The following is a 20,267-nucleotide window of genomic DNA, read 5'->3' as shown; positions in this document are numbered from 1 at the left end:
GTCAGTCTAATACATGTGGTTTAATAAGTAATTAACTCTCTCTAATTCCCAAGATAATCTCAGTAGTACTCCTGTCCTGCCAACCACATGGTTCCACTTCCACATCTCTCTCTCTCTCTCTAAGTTGAGCATATTTTCTGCACTGTTTAGTCACAACGCACACAAGTGATATCTTGTCTCTCCTTTTTACTCAATAGGGTTCTACTTTATCCACCCCTTGATTTTGTATAGACGTCCTTTTTTTCCCCTTCCTCCTCACACTACTTCTTTCAATTTGGTGATTTTGTTCAATCCTTCACCCTATTAACTTTTTGGTCACCTCTCTCTCTCCTCTCTCTCTCTCTCTCTCCTTTCTCTTTGTTCCGTGTCTGTCTATAATAACATAAGCCCATCTACCCAACCCACTTTGTCCTCCCCACCCCTTCCAATTTCTATCATGACTGATCATCCATATTCTAATAATCACTTGAATGGTTGGTTGAATCTCAACCCAGTTCACCATGATCAATATCACCAATATCACCACCACTACTTCTCTTCTTCCAGTACTTCTAATTTTAACCCTATTTTCCCTTCTTATCATAACTACTATAATAACAATATCTACAACAACAACAACAACAACAACAACTATATTATTCGACCTCCTTCTCCTCCTCTCAAAGAAGCTCTTCCTCTACTCAGCCTAAGCCCCACGAGATATCATCACCATCATCATGATCACCGTGATCAAGATCACGACGGCCAAGAATCCTCCTCCTTCAATAATATCGTGGAAATTATGGATGATGATCATCACAAGATCTGCAAAGAGATTAAGGATCAGGAAGAAGTAGTGATCAGCAGCAGTATTACTACTGGCGATCATGATCATGAAGAAACGGTTACAGTTGCTTTGCATTTAGGGCTTCCAAGCCCTAGTAGTGCTTCTGCTGATTTGATCTCAAGGCTCTCTTCCACTGAGATCTCTGATAAAGAAGCCGAAGATCATAATCTCAGCTCTGTTACTTCTTCTGGGTATAATTCGAACAGCCTCAACAAGGGCCAGTATTGGATCCCTACCCCTGCTCAGATTCTGATTGGTCCTACACAGTTCTCATGCCCTCTTTGCTTCAAGACCTTCAACAGATACAATAACATGCAGGTATATAAAACATAATATATATATATATATATATGTGTGTGTGTGTGTGTGTGTGTGTCTATGTATACATGGTTTGTGGCTTTCTTATTATATAAATCAAGTATAGAGATGATCAAATATAGATAGATATTAGAGTTAAAAAAAAAAAAAAGTGAATTATTAGTTCCCAATAGTTCCCAATATATATTCTCTTTCCCTTTTTTCTCCTCTCTCTCTCTCTCGTCACTTTCTAATTTTCCTTTTGATTTCGCTGAAAAAGAGAAAACTTGTTCCTATTTTTGCTTTTCTTTACCTATAGCTTATTGATTAGTCTTTAACTTTTATTATACGCTGGACTAATGAGATGAAAGTTGGATATGGGTCCTTAGCGTTTTATTTTTTTTCTTTCCCTTTATGCTACTTTAATCACACTTCCTTTTCGTATTTTATTATATATATGCATTTGGTTTGGCACTTTTGATTATTTTTCTTGCAAAATTTTTCTTCCCGTAGTCCCAACCTTTTCTTAATTTTCTCTCTTTTCTGCATGATTTGTGGGCTTTGGGATTTAAAAACAAGACTAAATCTACATTTCCTGGTCCAAGCCAATTAGCTTACTTTTTGTGATTGAACAACACAGCCATTATTCTGGTCATGAAAAAGAACTACACAGACATTTATGCTTTGCACCTTGAAGTTTGTGTTGTTACACATTTGCTGGTGCGTGAAACCGAAGATATCACAGTTTTCTTACAGGCTTCAGATGATGATATTCATCAGAGCCCTAGGGGAAAAAATGAAAAAAAAAAAAAAAAAGATCTTTCAGCTTGAGATAAAAATCCAACTGATAGTACTTATTGCCAAAATCACCAACTGCATAGTTTGTCGTCCATGAATAAATGTTTCTGTACATGATCAATACCCAGTTTTAGCTCTTTGTTATATCCAAGAACCACATTGTCTCCCACCTGTTTTTAGACCAAACTCATACAATTGAGGAATGACAATAGAAAGAGAACATACATTTGTTTTCCTGCGGAATTTGTCTGAAAAAGGAAAAAAAAAATTTAAAATTTTGTGGCCGAACAAAGTTGCTAACCTGCATATGTATACCATGCAGAAACATTCCAATTTCTTGTTTTTATTCCTTAAGTATGAAGAGAAAGAACCTCCTAAAAAAAATCAGATTAATGCCTTGTGTGATCACATATAGGAAATTTTCAGTTTAGTTTTTTTTTTTTTTTTTTTCCTTTTTTTTTGCCGCCTTGAATTATAGGAAACTCTTGGCTGACTTTGACATCTTCTATGAATGAATCTGAAAAAATGCTCTTTCGGATTCTTAATGTGACTAACATATATTCAACGCACATTATATATTATATGTTGATCACAATATGTGTAATGTATAATATATGTTATAGATGCATATGTGGGGGCATGGATCACAATACAGAAAAGGGCCAGAGTCACTAAGGGGAACACAACCAACAGCAATGCTTAGGCTGCCATGCTTTTGCTGCGCCCCAGGTTGCAGGAACAACATAGACCATCCTCGATCAAGGCCGCTAAAGGACTTCAGAACACTCCAAACTCATTACAAGAGGAAGCATGGGATAAAGCCCTTTATGTGCCGCAAATGTGGCAAGGCCTTCGCCGTCAGAGGCGACTGGAGAACCCACGAGAAGAACTGCGGGAAGCTCTGGTACTGCTCTTGTGGCTCCGACTTCAAGCACAAGAGGTCTCTCAAGGACCACATCAAGGCCTTTGGGAATGGCCATGCCGCTTACGGCGTCGACTGTTTCGACCATGAAGACGACGAAGCTGCCTCAGAGATTGAGCAAGATCATCATATTATTGATTCATGATCAATGTTGACATTTCTCCTAACTAGCTAGCTAGTATTAGTGGCTCATTACTGGCTCTTTCTATTTAGATCAGCTCTGAAGAATTTTTATGGAATTATATATATCTTTTTAATGTTTGAGCTTATACTGAAGATCATGTATGGCTCCACAAATAGGAGTTTCAATCCATATTAAAGAGAGAGAGAACATCATTAAAAAGGAGCAGAACTACTTTAGCTTTATATATGTGATCAATTAATTTCTTCCCTTCTCTATCACTTTTTTTGTTTTGTTTTGTTTTTTTTTTTTTGTGTTTTTTTTTTTTTTGTTTACATCTTCATGGCAGTTGCACTTCTTTCAGTGGATATGATCAATGTTTTTCTTTTTGGTAAATCACACATGCATTCACGCATTAATGGATGGAGTTTTTTGGTAGGACTTAATTGTATATATGTATGAAGTTTGAAAACTATAATATCTTTGCGTAGTTGATTAAATGAGAATTATATGAAAGAAAAAGTCAGACTTAGGACTACATAATTTATATTTTATAATTTTTTCAGTGCAGCTATATTTCTTGACCAACTATTATACTCTTGTCAGATATTAAGCAGTGTCAAGATTGTTTTGGTGTGCATAAAGAGAGTTCTTATTATTGCATGGCCAATATGCCCCACGCGGATGTTTGTTTGTTAGTTATATACTATTTGTTTACGTGGTCAAAATATAATTCCTTTGTATAGGAGTCTATGTTTGAAATATAATAGAGATCAATGATAATATCCAAGGAGACAGATCATGGATAGATAGATCATATATGTGTGAATGATAATAATCAGTGAAATACACAGGTTTTTTTTTTTTTTTTTTTTTCAGTGCAAATGATGCAATCTATCTTGGTTTGTGCTGGGCAAGAGTTAAATATTGATGGACAGATCATAAACTATGTTTAGATTCATTATAAAAATGAAAATCAAATGATTAGCTTTAGAGAGAGAAAGAGTGAGGGAAAAAAAAAAAAAGAAAGATATATGGATGTGCAATTATAGCAGTAGTGATATACAACATTGTTTGTTTATATTCTTTCTTTGCAAAGGTTGGAACTTGAAGGGAAGGGATGTAATAGATCTTGTTGGCAGCTTTGTTAGTTGTTACTTTAAGAGATAGAGAGAGAGAGAGAGAGAGAAAGAGAGAGAGAGAGAGATAGAGAGCAGTCAAAAGGTCTCCTCATATGTCATTTCAAACTACAATATATTCAGAGTATGTACTGTTTTGTGGGTTCAGCGTGTGCTCCATTCAGCTTCTCAATTTTCGGTCCCCCCCAACTTATCATCTCTCTCTCTCACACACACACACACACTCTCTCTAACTTTATTATTATGATGAGGGAAGTATCTCAGTTTGACAGTTATCAGGGATTTCAATGTACTTATAGATTCAAGTTCAACGGAACAGTGACAAACGGGTGATGAAATACAGAAAAAATATATATATATATTAATCTAAATTTATTTATGTAATTTACATATGCGGATTCTTTACTTGTGTGATCTTTTGTTATCCAGTGTTATGTCACAGCGCTAATGACAGTTTGTCTGTCGAATGTCAGTTCTGTTTTTCACATAAAGAGATATTGACGGATCCTTGTATTGTTACGTGCAACACATTATTAGTTTTTATTTAATTTTTCTTTCTTCAGAAATATTATACATACATACATACATATATATATATATATAGACACACACATACACTCTGCTGTGCTGCTAAATCTACTTTGTGCAGTATCCCAGAATGCAGACAACCAAAATAGGCCCCAGGAAAAAAAGAAAAAGAAGCAAAATATTTTCGCACAAAGTTAAGATTTTGATCAGGTTGAGTGTATTTTATGCATGTCCTTATTCAATCACTCTCTAATGGAGTAGTCAGAGGAGATCAGTAATGGCTTTAACTGTGCATTACTTACGTGATGATTAAGTACACCTCTCGTGAATAATTCAAAGCATTAGTTCCTTGTTCCTATATTGCCTAACTATTTGTTTTAATTTTCTTTTTGGTTGGCCAGACAACCAAAACTGAGCATGCAAAAGCCGATATGTTAGGGATTATTAAAGACTTGGGCCTTGTTTGGTTAGTGAAAAAAGTGGAAGGAATAATTGGGTGGCAAATGTAGTACATGAATTGTTTGGTTGGAGGGATTTGAGGAGTGAATACGTATTCGGCGACAGATTTAAAATTCCTCGCAGCACTCCGAATTTCTTAGGTTATATAGATTTCTTGCTTCTAATTCATTTCTCCCTAGCCAAACACAGCTTAAGAGTTTTTCCTGTCGTTGTTTATGCACATGCACAAGTAGTGCTTAGTTTCGAAACTTATAATATAAATGTGAAAACAAAAATATAAACATGCCCTTGAAGACGGAATTGAAATTTTTGAAGACAAATGATCTGGAATATGGTCATCTCATAAATTCCTCATTGAAGAGATATTCTTATGATTCTATGAATTCATTGGAAACATGCGTCGAAGGGAACGACAATGACACCCTCCATGGGAATCAGAAGCAATTTCAATTGACCGTTAAAGAAGGAAAAAAGATTCAAAAATATTCGAATGCATTTAGGAAAGTTCATGTGGTGAAACCTTTGGGTTAAAAGGTTGCGTTGCAAGCCATGATAGCCATCATCATCCACTCCCATTTTCCTTTTCCTTTTTCCCTTTCCCTTTTTCGATGTCCCTTTGAATTATCCTTTCAAAAAACAAAATATGACCCCCCTTTTGTATTAAAATTGTCTGCTTTTGTGCTTGCAAAAGGGGACGGCGAGTAGGAGCTAAACTTGATAGCAAAAGAAAAATATCAAGATAATATCGGATGTTGCACTTTAATAAAATAAATGAAACAAAACCATACTCTTCTAGGATTTTTAAATTTTATTATAGGATTGTTGATCCCTCAACTCAGATTGAGGATTTAATGTTTTAGGATTTTTATTATAAATAAAAAAAAATATTCTTCTCTCACAAAAAATACACGTAAAATGAGAATGGTTCTGAATCATAGTTTTAAATCCATGAATCAAACGTCCACTTAATTTTAGTGTTGCACTCGTCAAACTTGTAAAATCATGCAATGTGTTTTACCTTTTCTAGATTGGATTTGGGAGTTCATTTAAGATATATTCAAGTAATTTGTGCTCGGATTTGAAATGAGACTTTGGAGATTTTTTTTTGTCGAAGGTGAGCTTTTTTTGTGCTTACGTGAGGTGGTGTTGGCTTTTTTGTTCCCTAATTTAAAAGCCATTGATAAAATAAGGCATGTTGCTACGGCTTTTTACTAGTTGAGGGATAGAGTCTCAAAATTAAAAGCTTGGAAGAGCAAATTGTCCAAACCCGAGAAGTTCAGAGGGTAAAAATGCAAGAAACCACTCAATTGTTAGTGTTTATCAATCAATTCTAATTATTAGTTTCATCCTCTTAATCTTGGTATTGGTATTCAATTTTTGTTTCATAGTTGTAATATTTCATCTTGGCTAAATGAAGATTTTGTCTTTATTAAAGTAAAAAAAAAAAAAAAAAAAAAAAAAAAAAAAAGCACCGGCTAGGATTCTTGAAGAGATCCATTACACATCCAGGGAGTGGAAGAAAAAAAAAGACTATTGTGCTGACAATACTCTCCTGGTAACCAAACCGTGACGTATCCCTCGAGAATATTATATACACACATATGGCATGTTTGTTCGGTTTGAATTGAGAATTTAAATTAAAAAGTAAATTAATGTAAAAAAAAATACTAAAAAAAATAAATTTTAAATTTTTATAAAATAAACACTATAATAAAAATTTAATTGTAATTTGAATTAACAAAATAAATGAGACGAACTAGACTGCATTTAATACTGTACAATGACCTTTACATCAATTGGCTTTTCATCATGTCATCAACGTACCAGCAAGCCTGTAGTTGAACTAGTACAAGGTACTACTAAGCTAGCATTAGAGAGTAGTCTTGCATAGCCAAGGGAGATTCCAGACAATTAGGAAAAGTATCCTCTAAACTTTACCTCTTCAGGATTTTTATTTTTATTATTGATTATTGATTATTTATTTATTTTTGGGAATTCTGCTTGTTTAACTTAATATACGAATGAAAACAGCAAGACCAGAATCTTACAATGTCGAAGAAAAAGCACAAATCTTTATACTCCTTCACTAAAGGGACATTTCTCTAGAGTTCTCAAAATTCTACAGTATTCAAGTTCCATAAAAAGAGCAGAGAGATAACAGTTTCAGACAACTTTTTTTTTAATTTTTTTAATTTTTTTTTATATTCCAGGTTAGGATAAAAAGGCAAGATTAATGTATTAAGTAGATGTGACCAAATTAGCCACCACTCCAATTATTTGAGGGACTTGAAAGAAGCTTATCAGTACTAATCTTCTAATGCCAGTGAACGAAGAAAAGCAGTCACTGGCTGGGATAGAAGTTAGGACACATGATTATAGCAAAGTTAATTAGGCATGTACAACAGGGGAATTAATGCTGATCAATTTCTACAAGCTCATCTCCTCAGGTAAGCTGATTTCAAGGAAATATAAGCTGCAAAACCAACAAGGAGCAAAGTTGAAACATGAGACAGAGAAGCAAAGGAAATAAGGTCTCGTTTATTTCACCGATTCGAGTTTAGAATTCGAGTTTTGCTACAGTAAAAAACTCTCACATAAAGTCACATATCAACTCGAATTAAAAACTCAAATCAACGAAGTAAACGGACCCTAATTTGTTCCCACCCTCGTGAATACAAGAGTGGACTCAGTGGAATATTAACTTATACTTTGGCTCTTGCTAAAATTTTCAGTCTTTTTCAAGCTATATTCATAGTTTATTACCTCGCGGACATAAATGCCATTCCCAAGAACACGGCCTTGATAGCTTGTTTCTGCCCGGCATAGTCAAATGCCAAGGGCAGCATCTCATGCAAAGTTAGAAAAGCCATCACTCCACCAACTGCACTTGTTACAGAAATATATGAAAGAATCCAAATTGTACGGTAACCAATATCTCATCTATCTGTAAGTGGGAAAAGTTTTGAAGAATCAATAATGCAAACCTGATCCGAGAAGGCCTTCAAGGATTTCAGGACTCAAGCTGCTAGGGAATAGATACGCTGCTCGGAAAGTGACCATCATTAATGTCGTGAAAAGTTATAAAAAAAAAAAAAAAAAATAAAAAAAAAAAAAGAGAGCTGGAAATTCAATGTTCTAAGAGTAGTGTTTTGGTTTAAAGCCTCGCATAGCCACAAGAAAAAAATTGACCTACCTACGATTATAACACCCAAGGGTTCAGCCAAACCAGATAGGGTTGCCAATTTGAATGCCTGCCACTTACTGAGAAAGACCATGAAATAAGTAAATTTAGTTTATTAAGACAGGTTTGTCATATATCAACATAGAGGCAAAAATTGAATCGTAAATCAATGCACCAAATGAAACAAAATTGATAAACACCAAAGCAACCTTAGGGAACCGCTAGAGTGCAATCCAAGTGCATAACTCAGTGTTTAGCCATGACTTGCAATTTTGTAAAAAAAAAAAAAAAAAAAAAAAAAAAAGCAACTTAGCTTGCCACCTCAGTGTTAGTACGCAAATTTGTTATACAAACAAAAACTCATTAATTTAGTAGGATCAGATTTGAGGTAATGGTAAATCCATATGCGAAGCAATATAGCACCATTGGATCTATGTTAGATGTGTAAAGCCTGGTTCTTGACAAGACTCTGATAAGCCACCGATTCGGTTTACATATGCCAGACGTGCTAAGCACGTGTCTTAGCTGAGGTGGCCTTGTGCTGAGGTCATAAAGAGGTGGGAGAGCAGTGTGTGCTGGCGGGATTAATTGAATTAGTTAATTGTGCATGGGAAAAAGAAAGGAGTTAGGCAAGTTGTTAGCTATTTAGTGGGTGGGGCATGTGGGGGAAAGGCATCTTGGCATTTTCTGAGTGGACTTGGGAGAGAGCTGGTCCTCTCGAAAGATCAGTACTATCTTGTATTTCTTTTCGTTATCAATAAAACTATATTCCAAAATTCTTTCTTCTTTCCTGTACTTGGGCTCTATCAATTTGGTATCAGAGCACTTGATCCTCTTTATTCATGGCTAAGCAATTGGAACCCCGCATTGCCGCGATGGAGGAACAGGTTGGATCCCTTTGTTCCGATATGCAGCGTCTGGGCCCAATGGAGCAACATCTTGCCATGGTTATGGATAAGCTTTCCATCCTCGACCGGGTGGATAAGGCTCTTCAGCGTTTGGAGTCCCCGCGTGTCGCTGGTAATCCGTCGTCCTTGGAGGAGTCCAGTGGGGTGTCCCGACCGGGAGGTGCTTCGGGAGACAACGGGAAGACGGTGATGTCCTTGGATAATCCAGATCTTGAGCCGGGGAAGGCGGACGAGTTCCGGGAGTCTCTGATTCGCGGCGATCTGGGAGTGCGCCGGTTGGAGATGCCGTTGTTTGAGGGTGACAATCCTGAGGGTTGGCTTTTCCGGGTGGAACGTTACTTCTCGGTGAATCGTTTGACAGAGGAGGACAAGTTGAGTGCTGCTGCAATCTGTTTCGAAGGGGAAGCACTGGCTTGGTTCCAATGGGAGGATGGCAGGAACCCTGTTCGTTCTTGGTTGGAGCTCAAACGCAAACTCCTCGATCGATTCCGATCTTCCCAAGAAGGGACAGCTCTTGACAAATTCCTGGCTATTCAACAGAAGGGAACCGTGCGAGACTATCGCCGACTCTTCGAGGCATTGGCGGCTCAGGTGGTTGACGTCCCAACTCACGTGCTAGAGAGCACGTTCATCAACGGATTACGGCCGGAGATTCGGGCGGAGGTACGCATGTATCACCCGGAGTCCCTCGACCGACTGATGACCCGGGCTCAGCTAGTGGAGGAGCGCAATAACATGTTGATGGCCCACCGCCAGGGCCCATCGGGAATTGGGCCTCGGGGCCCACCTCAAGCCCAACAGTCCAGTGGAGCGAGCGGAGGGGCCGATCCTTCTAAACACGTCAGGTTTTCTATTCCTTCGAATTTTCATAGTCCTACATAGCTCCCTTCATTCCAAAAATCCCAGGCGCCACAGGCAAATCACTCCGCTCCTTCAAAACCGCCAACCGTCTGTCGGATGTCTGATGCCGAGCTCTTACAGCGCCGCGCGAAAGGGTTGTGTTTCCGTTGTGACGAGAAATTTTTTGTTAGGCATTGTTGCAAGAATCGCGAGTTACACGTCTTGATGGTGGACGATGACTTCGATGCTGTTGAGCCACCACCTCTGGAGGACGACGCAGAGGGTCTTACCGAGCAGGCCGTCACGGAGGTTGTGGAATTGTCCATCAATTCCGTGGTGGGTCTTGCCGACCCGCGTACGATGAAGGTAAAGGGGTCCATTGCCCAGCAGGAGGTCGTGGTGTTGATTGACTGTGGCGCGTCCCACAACTTCATTTCCACGGCGGTAGTAGAGAAACTCGGGCTGCCGTGCTCAGATACCGCGGGGTACGGGGTGTTGATGGGCACTGGGATCACTGTCAAGGGTGCTGGTGTGTGTAAAGGGGTGGTCTTGACGTTGCCTTGTGTCGAGATCGTTGAAGACTTCTTGCCTTTGGAATTAGGGAGCGCAGACGTTATCCTTGGGATGAAATGGTTGGCTACGTTGGGGGGTATGCATGTCGATTGGAAGGCTTTAACCATGCGTTTCCGGGTTGGCGGAACGGGCGTGACTCTGAAAGGGGATCCGACCTTGTGTACTTCACGGGTGTCTTTGAAAACCATGATCTCAACTATCAAAGATGAGGGGGAGGGATACTAGGTCGAGCTGAGTCAACTTGCAGCGACCACGTCGGAGACGAAAGAGTCTATTCCGCGGCAGTTCAACTTGTTTTGGATCAATTTTCACAGGTGTTTGCTTGGGAGGATGGCTTGCCCCCAACTCGGTCTAGGGATCATGCCATCGTGCTCAAGTCCGGTTCGGAGCCCGTTAATGTCCGGCCATTCCGTTATCCACAGGTGCAGAAGGAGGAGATTGAGAGGCTAGTGCGAGACATGCTCACGGCAGGAATCATCCAACCGAGTGTGAGTCCCTTTTCGAGCCCAGTTCTTCTGGTACGTAAAAAAGACAATAGCCAGAGGTTTTGTGTAGATTATCGCGCCTTGAATAAGGCTAAGATCGCCGATAAGTTTCCAATACCCGTGATCGATGAATTGCTGGATGAATTGCATGGGGCCGTGGTGTTCTCCAAGTTGGACCTTAAGTCCGGATATCATCAAATCCGGGTGAAAACAGAGGACGTGCACAAGACAGCCTTCCGCACGCACACGGGTCACTACGAATTCCTGGTGATGCCCTTTGGGCTCACTAATGCGCCGGCTACGTTTCAGGCGCTCATGAACGATCTTTTCCGGGAAATCCTCCGCAAATTCGTCTTGGTCTTCTTTGACGACATTTTGGTGTACAGCCGAAGCCTTGAGGACCACTGCGGGCACCTCCGACAAGTGCTGCAAATTCTGTCTTCTCACCGCCTATTCGCTAACCGGAAGAAATGCGTGTTCGGCCAGGAAAAATTGGAGTACCTCGGTCACATTGTGTCCTGAGATGGGGTGGCTGCCGATGAGGCTAAAGTGGCAGCGATGACGAATTGGCCACGTCCTCGCTCTCTCAAGGAGCTACGGGGATTCTTGGGGCTTACCGGGTATTACAGACGTTTTGTGGAAGGGTATGGCCGGCTGGCTTGGCCCTTAACTGATCAATTAAAAAAGGACAATTTTCAATGGTCCGACAGGGCGGAGGCCGCCTTCCAAGCATGGAAGGACGCTATGGTAACGGTTCCGGTATTGGCTCTTCCGGATTTCTCGGCCCCCTTTGTGGTGGAAACGGACGCGTCGGGGCATGGGGTTGGGGCGGTGTTGATGCAACGTCAACGGCCTATTGCTTACTTCAGCCGGGTGTTGCCTGAGCGCACACGAACGAAATCTGTCTATGAGAGGGAGCTCATGGCTGTGGTTTGGGCGCTGCAAAAGTGGAGGCATTACCTGCTGGGCCGCCACTTTGTTGTACGCACCGATCAACGGAGTTTGAAGTTTTTGTTGGAGCAGCAAATGGTCAGTCCGGAGCACCAACGCTGGCTGACCAAGTTGATGGGATTCGACTTTGAGATTCAATACAAGCCGAGGCTGCAAAACAGGGCAGCTGATGCCTTGTCTCGGGTGGTTCCAGGGGCGGCCCTCCTGGCGCTAACAGTGCCTCGGGTAGTGGAGTTTGATGACCTAGAACAACACATTGCACAGGATGACAAACTCCAGGGAATAGTGGAGACCTTGCTTCGGGATCCAACTTCAAAACCAGGATACTCCCTTGTCCAAGGGCGGCTCATATACAAACAACATTTGGTCATCCCTAAACTGTCTTCTCTTGTGGGGGCCCTGCTGAAAGAATATCACGATGGCAATTTGGGGGGACACTCCGGTTTTTTGAAGACTTGGAAACGACTGGCGGCGCACTTTTATTGGGAGGGTATGAAGGGCAACATCGCTCGCTATGTTAGCCATTGCACCGTGTGCCAGCAGCAGAAAAGTTCCACGTTGTCCCCAGGCGGCTTACTCCAACCCCTTCCGATTCCTTCGCAAATTTGGGAGGACCTTTCTATGGATTTTGTGGAAGGATTGCCTCGGTCGGAGGGCGTCGATACAGTTTTGGTTGTGGTGGATCGTCTATCCAAATACGCTCATTTCATCGGCCTCAAACACCCGTACTCAACTCCAGGGGTCGCCTGCATGGAGTTCCACACTCGATAGTGTCGGACCGGGATAAGGTGTTCATGAGCCGTTTTTGGTCGGAACTTTTTAAACTTCAGGGCACCAATCTCAAGCACAGTACCGCATACCACCCGCAGACCGATGGCCAAACGGAAGTGGTGAATAGATGCTTGGAAACCTACCTGCGCTGCTTGGCGGGTGGCTGTCCTCGGTAGTGGGCAAAGCGGCTCTCCTGGGCAGAGTATTGGTACAATACGGCGTTTCACACAGCCACCAACACCACTCCCTTCCAGGCGGGTATATGGCCGACCCCCTCCCTCGCTACTCCGTTACGATCAGGGGACCGCTGTCTGCTCGGACGTTGACCGGCTGTTGAAGGAGCAGGACGTCATGTTAGACGAGCTAAGAAACCATCTCTTGAAGGCCCAGAGTCGCATGAAGCGGGTGGCTGACTCCCACCGGAGAGATGTCCAGTTCGATGTGGGGAACTTGGTATACGTGAAATTGCGGCCCTATAGGCAGCACACCGTGGCGTCTCGGCCCTTCGAAAAGTTGAGCCCGCGTTTCTTTGGACCTTTTCCTATTGAAGCTTGGATAGGACCAGTGGCTTATAGGTTGACCTTGCCCTCAGGGGAGGCTATTAACCATGTCTTCCACGTTTCGCAACTCAAGCAGGCCATCGGGAATAAGGAGGCCACTCCGACCTTCCCACCTCAGCTTAACTTTGACTTGGAGTTGTGTGTGGCGCCTGAGGCTGTTCTGGGCCTTCGTGCAGGAAAAGGGGGTCCTGGCCACCATTTGGAGGTGTTGATCCAGTGGCAGGGTCTGCCCTCGTTTGAATCAACTTGGGAGCCTTACGAACTGATTCAGGAGCAATTTCCAGAATTTCACCTTGAGGACAAGGTGTCTCTATGGGCCGGGAGTAATGATAAGCCACCGATTCGTTTTACATATGCCAGACGTGCTAAGCACGTGTCTTAGCTGAGGTGGCCTTGTGCTGAGGTCATAAAGAGGTGGGAGAGCAGTGTGTGCTGGCGGGATTAATTGAATTAGTTAATTGTGCATGGGAAAAAGAAAGCAGTTAGGCAAGTTGTTAGCTATTTAGTGGGTGGGGCATGTGGGGGAAAGACATCTTGGCATTTTCTGAGTGGACTTGGGAGAGAGCTGGTCCTCTCGAAAGACCAGTACTATCTTGTATTTCTTTTCGTTATCAATAAAACTATATTCCAGAATTCTTTCTTCTTTCCTGTACTTGGGCTCTATCAGACTCCTTCGCAACCGCTACAGAGATAACAGCCCTCATTATAGCTACAAGCTACTACATCATCCACAGTCCAACCCGGTAAATTTGTTGCTGCCCTTACCATATTCAGTACTATGACTAATATGAGCATGGAACCAATTCACAACTATCTTCTGTATCACCACCATAAACTGACATGCCCTAACAATGCTGCCAAGACGGTAATTATCACTACCACGTACACCGTTATCCCATAGCTCATACCAACTAGTTAGTTCATTACATTTTACTTTTAGTAAGAACCAATTTGACAAATGTGATAATGATATTTTACTTGTTAAATATAAGATTACGCCTATTTCCATTCTTTCATAAAGTTAATTAGCATATAGCATCTTCAAAATTATTACCTTTGTGTCGCAAAGTAAACAGGAAGTGCAACAGCAACGCCCTAAAAGATAACAAGACGTCAGATCAGAACAGAGACATTTATTTATTATTTGCTCGAGCTTCAAAACATTATAAAACCAATTTCAAAATTTTCTTTCTCCTACATTTTGACAGCATCCACTCTTACTTAAATGCACTCCAACTTTAATAACTCTCTCTTCCAAAAATTATATATGTCACTAGGGTTTATTCAGAGGCTTGAACAGAAATTCAAACTTTTCGTGAGAGGGAACACTGTAGTAAAAAGATTTGAACTTTAGTTCAAACCCGTGAAACCAAAGGGCCATAAATCAAAGGGAGTCAGAGTGAGAGATACCCATTGTTCTGTTCAATATATACCTCTGGTATGTTGTGCAAAGCAATGGCCAGTGCCAAGTTGAGACCAACACGAAGACCCTGTAAAGAATCATGGAACAAATAAGAATATCAAAAGAACTTATTCAACAGCAAAATAAGATTTGCAATTTTGCATATTAAACCAATATCTAACACTACAAAACCTTGCTTAGGGTCCCTTATAACATAATTACAGCTCCACTTGCATACGAAAAAGGTTCTATAAGCAACGGATCATTTAAGAATAGATTAAGAATCCAAAACCGAAAGTAGATTTAGCTGATACCCCACCACAGATAAAACTAAAGAAACTAGAGTTCATAATATCATATTGATATACAGTTACGCTGATCTTACCTTCATAGATCCTAGGAACACTGCCATTCCTTCTGGAAAATTATGCAAGCTTATGCCTACGATTCAAAGTGGGTGCAAAAAATTCTATCAGAGTAGGATTTTTAGCACGATCTTAAACATTAGTTAACTATTGAGAACTGGACATTCAGATATTTATCCAGCTTTAATGCGAAACAAATGATGAGATCAGTAAAAAAAAAACATGCAGCCTGTGCTTTAATTTAAAGCTTTATGCATAAAGATCGCACTTAATGACATTTCTACAGGTTTTCTGCAATTAACATTAAAAATTATTAAGAATAATCACACTCTAGAAGGTAAATTAGAGCATTTCAACAAGGGTGTCATACCTATTGCTGTAATAATCCCACTGAACAAGACTTGACGGCGATGCTTTTTCATAATATCCTTGCCCCCTTCATCCCCTTTATTCTGTTATCAGGTACATTTTCTAATGGTCAACTTGCCTTCTACATTTTGGACGACAGTTCAAACACCTAATAATAAGAAACTAGGTACATATATATCTTATGGAGAATGGAAAACTCAGACCTTTTTATCTTTCCCATCTGAAACGGGAGCAAGTGTCGGTTCTGGTATGAAATTGGCAACCACAGCAAAGAAAACAACACCCGCGAAAAACTGTGCCGTGAAGAAAGTACAATTTATATCATTAGAGCGAACACGAATAGTTTCCTATTCAAATTTTGAGCATTGAAGGTTACAACTTACCCATAAGTTGCCTTTTAAGAATCCAATAGAGTTTATTGCATTGTGAGCCAAATCCAGGAATGATATACTCAGCATCAGACCTGCAGCAAACCCCTGCAGAGAGAGAACATTAAGAGATGTGGCCAAAATGTCACTGACTTCACATAAATTGCCAAAAAATCGATTCTCCCATTCCAGATAAAGTAAGTAATAATACGAAAAACATGATAGCACATAATCATTAGGTGGGAGAACAGAGCAAACAATAGTAAAATATGGGAATGTGTAACCAAAGTGATTACAATAACCCTTCCAAGCAATAAAATATACCATTTAGGTGGTGCTAGAAAGAAGAAAAGAAAAAAAACAACTAATCTGTGAACATTACCTGCAGAAGTCCAAGCATCTTCAAATTGGGAGTCGGATTGAGGATAACAAAGAGCGCCCCTATCCACAATGAACTCTCATACAATTAATTAGATTACAGAACAGGTATGATGAGACATAATTAAGGTAGTGAAGCACCATAAGTAAAATGCTAAAGAAAATTACTGACCCAAATCAAGAACATTAAACTACAAAGTTTTTGATACCGGGAAACAATTAGAATCAATCATACAACAGTTGTCAAAAATGGGTTCGTTCATATACTCAGAAAGAAAACTTCTTTTAGCAAAACAAGTACCCGCAGACTAAATTGGATAGTCAAATTTTCATAAGTAAGCCAATTATAACAACAAAAATCTATACAATTAGTCAAGTCAAAGCATAAATATTAGTGAAACTCATTCACCTATGGAAGTACTAAGTCCACCGACAAGTGAGAGGCCGAGAGCCACCAAGACCTGAGAATCCATGGAGGTCTTCTGCCCAGAAAGTCGAAACAAAGAAAACAAGGAATCCGATGGCACTTTGGAAGAACTTAACACGGGTGGTTCGTTGGACGTAAACTCAGACCAAAGATACTATACATAACGGCTCTGAGAGAGAAAGAAGGAAAGAATGAGAGAGGAATTTTTACAGTGGAAGAAAGAGATGGTTTGAAGAGGTGGGTTTAAGAAATGTTAAACAATCTCGATCTTCTTTCTTTCTTTCTTTCTTTCTTTTGTGATGGACTTTGATTGATAAATTGATATACCTAACTTTCCATCACCTGCTACGCCATTAGGCATTTTTTCTTTTATTTTCTGTAATTAACTTATATTGCAAGCTTGAGAGGGTGTAGTAAATAATAAATTTTTAAAATTAAATTAAGTAAATAATAAATTTTAATATTACTTGGCACGTCGGTCAAATTTTTAGTCAAGATTTTCATGGACATATTTATCCTCCTCACACTGTGAGTGCGGCTAGAACGTGATTAAAGAAAGAAGGGGGAAAAAAAAAAAAAAAAAAAAAAAAAACTCTACTTTACAGAGCCACAATTCTCGCACCCAAAAGAAGATGCAACCGAAACACATTTGGAATACAAAAATATGCTTGGTAGTATTATACCAAGATACCGGCAGTAAGCCAGAAACCACATGCGATCGATGATCTTCTAATGTGATTGTTTGAGTAATCCGTTGTAATATTTTTGAAAAAAAATCAGAAATACTGCTCAAGGTAGTAAAAAATATTATTTATATTACGTTATCAAAAAATAAACAATTATCATTCAATTAATAAAGAGAAAATAAAAGTCTACGATGACACTTAATTGTTTATAATGATATAAATAATAGACTTACACAAAATTATAACAAATCATGTACAGTAATTGTGCTCTTATTTTTTTAGCTTTTTTCTGTTTTAAAAACACACACAAAGGAAAAGACAAAAATGTCCATGTTCAACTGTCACCAAACCACGACATGGCATCAAAATCTTATTGTACTAAAAAAGTAAAACAATTTAAGATGATCAGATAAAAATTAGACAGTTTAAACCTGTGTGTATAATGACATATATTTGTATAACTATTACAGAATTCTCCTCTTGATCCTAGAATTAATTTAGGAGTTGAATAGTTTTGGAGTAAAAACTAATGTTCAACTGATTTTTAATGGCTGAATTAACGTATTCTCTTGGGTTAATTCCATCAGCGCACCACTATGTAAGTCTGATCATTTTGGTGTCTATGAAAGCTGCTTGTACTTGATTAATTTTTTTGATAAGAACTCATAATTAATTAATATCTCACGTTTAAGAACTCACAATTGATATTATTACTTTGTTTTCTCCAATCTGTTTTGTTTCCATTGCCATATTGAATCACAAGCTTTGGCGGTTGGCACCTTATAATTTGGATTCACAATGATGTGAAAAAACAAATGTTCTTATAAGTAATTAATATATTTTAATAGTAAACGTTTTATATAAAAACCTAATTCTAATTTACCTATTGTCCTATGTTAAAGGAGTTATATGTTCCAATAGTATGTCATCATATGTAGATATTAAAGCATACAATTTACCAACTGATCAAATTTTATATATAATGGTCTAGCTTAAATAAACCAATTATAAACCTATATGTTAAAGCCAATCAATTAAGTACACGTTTATTTTATGTTTATGAACCCAAAATCAAAATATTTCCTTACCAATATTTCTCTCACGTAATCTTATTATTTGTTTTCACAATTCTATGATTAGCCAAGAGTCCGCTGAGTAATGAAACGCACAATGATGCAGCCAAGAGTTGATATCAAAATAAGGACACGCACACTTTCATTGAAGAATACCCGATCGACTTGTCGTTTGGAGAAGGTGATACTGATCTGAGCTGTGTTGTTGGTACTCTGTTCGCTTGCTGATGGAAGTAGTGTGCTGGAAGCCCAGCCCAATCTCTTGTGAATTGAAGCCCACGCAAAAGCTAATTCGTTTGGTTCATAGATTTAAACCGGAGATATTTAAAATTTAAATTTAAAAAAAAATACTGTAACAGAATAAAAAATTATAGTTTAAAACCATGCAAAATTCTTAAAACAAACGCAACCTAATATCTAATTTTTCTCTTCAAAGTAATATAAATGTTTTTCTCCACTTATAAAATGAGCATTTAGCTTGTGTGCGTCGGGTAAAATACTTCTGTTCTCTAATTTAAGGGAGGCATAGCTTCGTGTCTCAATCAAATTAAACTCATTTTTACGCAAAGTCAGAAATTTGTCAAGGGGGCATAGTTCTGAACTAAACCAATAAATATAGTGCAAAGTTCACTTAAACTCAATGATATACACATTAGTATAATAAAATATAAAATAAATTATACAAAGCTGATCATTATTCTAAAAAAAAAAAAAAAGTGTTTTTTTTTTTTTAAATATTCCTAAGAAACAAAAATTAACACCCACTTTGGCCAAGACACAAAACTTACAGTTGCTCTAAAAGACTAAAATATATTAGCGGTGGAAACAACAACGATTTTTGAGTGTTGTAGAGATTCCGGTATATCAATATTTAAATCCCAAGGGGTGTTAAATCTGAATTCTAGCAATTTCCCCACAAACAGGATCGAGCATATCATGTGATACACCTTTTAGTTTTTTCTCCCCACCCCGGCAAGGTTCGAAATAGTAACATGCTGGTTGAGTTGCTTTGGCACATAATTTTTCATGTGGAAAATTATGTACACTACTTTTCAAATGTGTCCACTACTTTAGATTTTTTTTTTTGTTGCTTTTCATATATAGAGGATCTGAAAAAAAAAAAAAAAATTTAGTCGCATAAGTTAAAAATTCCAAAAATTTCAAATGAACCATTTGTTTAATCATCAAAGAGAGTATTTTTTTACTTAATTATACGATCTATATAACTTTGGGATTTGGTCAATTAGAACAACCGATAAGCGGATTTTGTGTTTAAATAGTATTTTTCTCAGCATACTAGTACAGAATATCTAATAACAATACAAGAACAATGATCAATCATAATCTTTATTCCACATATAATTAATAAGGCAATACAGTGAAGTCCCTAACCAATGATTAGGGCAAAAGAATGGCTAATACAGAAATCATCATATAAATATCACTCTCCTCAAACAGAAACAAACTCAAACTTGAATCTTCCAGATCAATCTAGTACAACAGGGACGCCGCGAGAGAGAAGAGCAGAGAAGAGAGAAGAAATACGCCGGAGAAAGTCGCCGGAAACCCCGCAACGCTCTCTATCGTCGGAGCCGGCGCCGGAGCCGGAGAGAACTCGTTATCCTGCGCCGTAGCTGAAAGAGCCAATATAGCCAACGCCATGAAGAAGAAAGCGATTCTGCTAACGTGAGCCATTTTTCTAGAGAGAGAGAGAGAGAGGATTTTGAGAGTCAGAAACAGAGCAGAGACAGAGAGAGAGTAGAAGAGAATGGCTCTAGCTCTGTTTCTGAGAGACGATTTGTGCGTTGGGGACGGTGGGAGACATCACTATTTATAGCCG

The 20,267-nt window shown here is 39.1% G+C and overlaps 2 protein-coding genes across 2 annotated transcripts; one reads left to right on the top strand and one right to left on the bottom strand.

Moving 5' to 3' along the window:
• Positions 1-209: 209 nt before the first annotated feature.
• Positions 210-3,187, top strand: LOC21398371 (zinc finger protein WIP5). Its single transcript, XM_010104017.2, has 2 exons — positions 210-1,144; positions 2,545-3,187. The coding sequence occupies exons 1-2, from the start codon at positions 437-439 to the stop codon at positions 2,986-2,988; spliced, it is 1,152 nt and encodes a 383-aa protein (XP_010102319.1). The 5' UTR covers positions 210-436; the 3' UTR covers positions 2,989-3,187.
• A 4,048-nt stretch (positions 3,188-7,235) lies between these two features.
• LOC21398368 (zinc transporter ZTP29) lies at positions 7,236-17,011 on the bottom strand. Its single transcript, XM_024169485.1, has 12 exons — positions 16,651-17,011; positions 16,246-16,304; positions 15,879-15,971; positions 15,699-15,788; positions 15,497-15,578; positions 15,147-15,202; positions 14,793-14,849; positions 14,414-14,454; positions 8,284-8,351; positions 8,075-8,131; positions 7,854-7,971; positions 7,236-7,563 (listed from the first exon to the last, which is right to left on the bottom strand). The coding sequence occupies exons 1-12, from the start codon at positions 16,712-16,714 to the stop codon at positions 7,518-7,520; spliced, it is 831 nt and encodes a 276-aa protein (XP_024025253.1). The 5' UTR covers positions 16,715-17,011; the 3' UTR covers positions 7,236-7,517.
• Positions 17,012-20,267: the final 3,256 nt, after the last annotated feature.

This window comes from Morus notabilis, unplaced genomic scaffold (assembly GCF_000414095.1).
Source record: "Morus notabilis unplaced genomic scaffold, ASM41409v2 Scaffold1005, whole genome shotgun sequence".
NCBI lineage: Eukaryota > Viridiplantae > Streptophyta > Magnoliopsida > Rosales > Moraceae > Morus > Morus notabilis.
Note: the sequence above shows the minus strand (reverse complement) of the source record. Positions and strands in the feature narration are given on the sequence as shown.

Bases quoted from the DNA above. Each gene is read 5' to 3' on its own strand.
- LOC21398371 (XM_010104017.2), top strand. From the start codon at position 437: ATGACTGATCATCCATATTCTAATAATCACTTGAATGGTTGGTTGAAT. The intron at 1,145-2,544 runs GTATATAAAACA...TATATGTTATAG, and splicing joins ACAGATACAATAACATGCAG to ATGCATATGTGGGGGCATGG.
- LOC21398368 (XM_024169485.1), bottom strand. From the start codon at position 16,714: ATGGATTCTCAGGTCTTGGTGGCTCTCGGCCTCTCACTTGTCGGTGGA. The intron at 15,203-15,496 runs GTATGACACCCT...TTTGAATCGTAG, and splicing joins TGGGATTATTACAGCAATAG to GCATAAGCTTGCATAATTTT. The intron at 14,850-15,146 runs GTAAGATCAGCG...GATTCTTTACAG, and splicing joins TGTTCCTAGGATCTATGAAG to GGTCTTCGTGTTGGTCTCAA.